Source organism: the organism of the source record quoted next, unplaced genomic scaffold (assembly GCF_019419815.1).
Source record: "Pyrus x bretschneideri cultivar Hongxiangsu unplaced genomic scaffold, Pyrus_bretschneideri_v1 Contig431, whole genome shotgun sequence".
Lineage (NCBI taxonomy): Eukaryota > Viridiplantae > Streptophyta > Magnoliopsida > Rosales > Rosaceae > Pyrus > Pyrus x bretschneideri.
Window position 1 is genome coordinate 715 of NW_025999759.1, and position 3886 is coordinate 4600.

General features: G+C 37.7%; 1 protein-coding gene across 1 annotated transcript; it reads left to right on the top strand.

The window, feature by feature from the left end:
* Positions 1-205: 205 nt before the first annotated feature.
* Positions 206-3311, top strand: LOC125469528 (WRKY transcription factor 55-like; the record flags this gene model as incomplete). The annotated part of the gene is made up of 4 exons (XM_048566924.1): positions 206-282; positions 2401-2634; positions 2940-3029; positions 3161-3311. Coding segments are annotated over exons 1-4 (552 nt in total), but the record flags the coding sequence as incomplete, so codon positions are not given.
* Positions 3312-3886: the final 575 nt, after the last annotated feature.

The window sequence follows — 3886 nt, forward strand, 5'->3', positions numbered from 1 at the left end:
TGCAGTTGCTCAATCTTTACCAAAAATTGAAACTCAAAACTCAAAGCAGATTTGAAAGAGGAAACCTTACTAGCCACATTTCTTGTCGAAGTGTTGCTACTGGATTCACAACAACACCATGAATGACGGATGAGAAAGAACACGGTTAGAGAGATGAGGAGGAATGGGTTCGATTTATAGCCGATGTCAATGTGTGAGGATGAAAATGGATCTTGGGATGGGAGAAATCGGGGTTAGGCTAATGGAGAAGGAGAGGATGGTGTTCTCGGCGTCACCTGCAAGGTAGGGTGGGTAGCTAATTATTCGTTCTTCTGATGTGCATGAGACAAATTGGAGAAGGAAATAGAGAGAACGAGAGACAGGGAGGAAGCTAGAGAGAGCGTATCGCTGACCCAACTAATTATATCGAGTTTTTTGAAGGGATAAATAAGTGGGTGTGAATTGGACTAAAAGGTGCGATAAGAGAAATTGTATGAGTACTATTTAGTACACAATTACACCAAACACCCGAGATTGTATTATTTATCCTCTTCGATCCCTTATACGGGATGTCAAACGAGGTCTAACTTTAGATTTGTTTAGGGTTTTGGTTGTTTAGGGTAGTATGGGCTTAGTAAAATATTGGGTTTTTGTAGTGTGAGTTTTATAGGTGTTAGGTCTAACTTTAGATTTGTTTAGGGTTTTGGTTGTTTAGGGTAGTGTGGGCTTAGTAAAATATTGGGTTTTTGTAGTGTGAGTTTTATAGGTGTTAGTGCGGTTTGTCTTTGCTCTTTTAGACTTATGTCTTTGTTAGTGTCTCGTGTTGGTGTTGGTGTTGTATGTCCCGATGTAACCAGTAGTTTCAATGGCGGTTAGGGGCGCGAAGAATCTTTTGTATTATTTGCATTTCTATTTGGAGTCTATGCTTTTTTATGCAAAGAGTGTTCCCTTACTAAAGGTGATTCTATGCGCATAATCTCTCATGTGGTGGGTTTTATAAAACGTGATTGAATTTTTATTTTCCAAGATTGAAGTTTTTTTGACATTTGAGTGATGGACGTGTATTTTTGTTGCTTGTCGTGTTTTGTTGTATTATAAATTCGATGCCAATATGGTGGCTATTAGTTTGCCCAAATTGGCCTTCTTTTTTTCTTTGAAACCTTTTTTATTTGAGGATCCTCTAAATTTACTTCAGGATTACCTTTTACGAAAATGAGGATTTGAATATGGGACCTCAAGTGTAAGGGCAAATACTCTTAACCAATTGAGCTACAAGTCACTTGCCAAAATTACCTCTTTGAATTTTGTACATTTTCTTAAGATTATAATAAAATTGCTTATCATTTCACTAAAAAAATGAAGATTACAAATGAGTGTAACTCTCACAACCCAAATTCCACAAATTACAAACCCTAAACCAAATGAGTAGAGAACCTAAAACCAACCGAGGTGATTCTCCCAAATCGTTCTCTAACTCGTAAATTGATTCTCATGAATTGCCAAAGGAATGAGCCATGACGTTTGCTTGCACTCATGACTCGAAATGCTAACCTTCACCCCAAAACCCAATTAGAGAAAATTCTCTAAGCCAATGGCGAAGGCACACAAAATAAACTAAACCCTAAGGTCCTATTTATAATGTATAACAAAAAATTTCTACCAAACAGAAAATCCAACCAAGAAGTCAAATCCAAACCCAAATACACACCAAAATGAGATAGGTAACACAAACTTAATTTTTGCATCATTCTAATTTTAAGCCGTAATACACAACATGGACCTCGAGTGCAAGGGCGAATGCTATTAATCAACTGAGTTACAAACCACTTGCCAAAATTAACTCTTTGAATTTTGTACATTTCCTTAAGATTCTAGTAAAACTGCTTATCATTTCACATAAAAAAAGAAGGTTGTTAATTGCCCACATGAATAACCTATAAAATGATTGTGAGTATGGATTGAAATCTTTGATATTAAACATTGTAGTACAAAACTTAGAAGTCATTTGATAACTATTTCATTTTTAGTTTTTAGTTACAAAATAAGTTTTTAATTTTCATAAAAAATGAAAACAAAAACTAGTAGGTGATAAGTGGTGGATTGTCATGGTGGTTGGGGCCTTCATCAACAACTCACTAGATCCACGATTCAAACCCTCACCCCCTACCCTTAGTGTGTGTATCGCTTGCCCTGGTGGTTATGAAACGGACCCCTTAGAAAAACATGAGATATGTATCATGTGGTAAGATATAATGGCTTATGAAGATTTTGATTGATATTGTTGGACTCATACATAATTCAAATCTTATTACTCCCAAGCTCTTTAGTAATAATGAATCAAGGTATATTTTTAGTGTATTTAATCTTGTAGTTGCCAATAATCTTACGTACTTTTGCTTCATTTTCAAATTTACCCACCAGGTATGAAGGAATGTTTATAAGGGGTATCATTGCCGAGATCACGGTTGGAATAGCTTTTCCCGAGCTTCAAAGATTAGATTCTCCCGAGCTCGAAGATATCGATTCTACCGAGCACACAGATATAGCTTCTTCCGTGTCTAGCGCGAACTCTCCCTTCTCTTTGGCGCCGTTGAAAAAGAGGCGTCACGAGCCCGACAGCTCTGACAGTACCTCACGCAAGTTTTCAGAGACATGGTACGCGTCATTCACTACCAGCGCTCCTCTCACGGTTACTGAGTTGATAAAGTTTGTTGGTTTTTCCACAGTCCCGATGAACCAACCATGAAAATTGGTTCGACTATCCCAGGAAGCGAGTTGACTCGAACGATTCAACTCGGTTTTACTTAATGGACCCCGATTGTCTCGGGTCTACTGGCTATGTTGCTGGGCCATTAATTGTTGTAGCATGCGTTGACGCTAACACGATAAGATGTGCCTGGTGTATTTTAGAAATTCCACATTGGAATAGTGATTCATTGTTGTGATTTTTGGTAATTCAGGAAAGCTCTGGTGCCGGCGGATAGTCTTCCAGACGGGTATAGTTGGCGCAAGTACGGTCAAAGGGCTATGCTTAACTCGCGTTATCCAAGGCACTGAATTTAAATCTCAATCGTACATTTGCAATCGAAATGAAAATTACGAGGTTGTATGATATTATCGAACGGTAAGAATTGAATCTGATGTTTGCTTAGTTGTTTTTGTTTATCAGATCATATTACAGGTGCACATACAGAGACACGCAGGGGTGCGGGGCCACAAAACAGGTGGAGCGCGACCGGAATGATCCAGCGATGCTGGCCGTAACGTACCGAGGGGTGCACGTGTGCAAAGTGCCACGATTTGCTGGGGGATGGAACGAAATTCAAAAGAATGTAAGATTCAATTGAAGTGATTGCTTTTATATTGGAGAGTGGAAAGTTTTGAGTCAATATTCATAACAGAAAATAATTTTTCCATCAAAACGGTTGTAAGCGGTATATCAAAGCCATTGTAAGAAGCTTAAATTGTCTAGGATTTGATTCTAAACAACGTTAGACACTAATCAGGCAGGAGACTGGAGCCTAGCAACTAGGTGCCTAGGCAAGAGCCTACATGAATTTAAATGGGTTTCTATTAGAAAAATATTATTGACACTATAAAAATATCATTCTACACTCCTCACAAATATATTTTTCTTTCCGAATATAGAAAATTTGAAATACCTATAATAATTCCCTTCTTTTATTATAAAATAAGCATTAAATAATATTTACATTATTTTTTAAAGTTTAGAATCTTGAAGCGACCAATGTTCGTTTAAATTTAAAATCTCTATCGTCTATTTGGTTGCATTTCCGAAGCTTAGAGTACCACCCATTAATACTCTACAACTGTTTTTCTCCTAGTTAGGGTTTGGAGCAGCTTCACCGTGGCCTTCAGCAGCAACAGAAAGCTTCCATACAAGCTC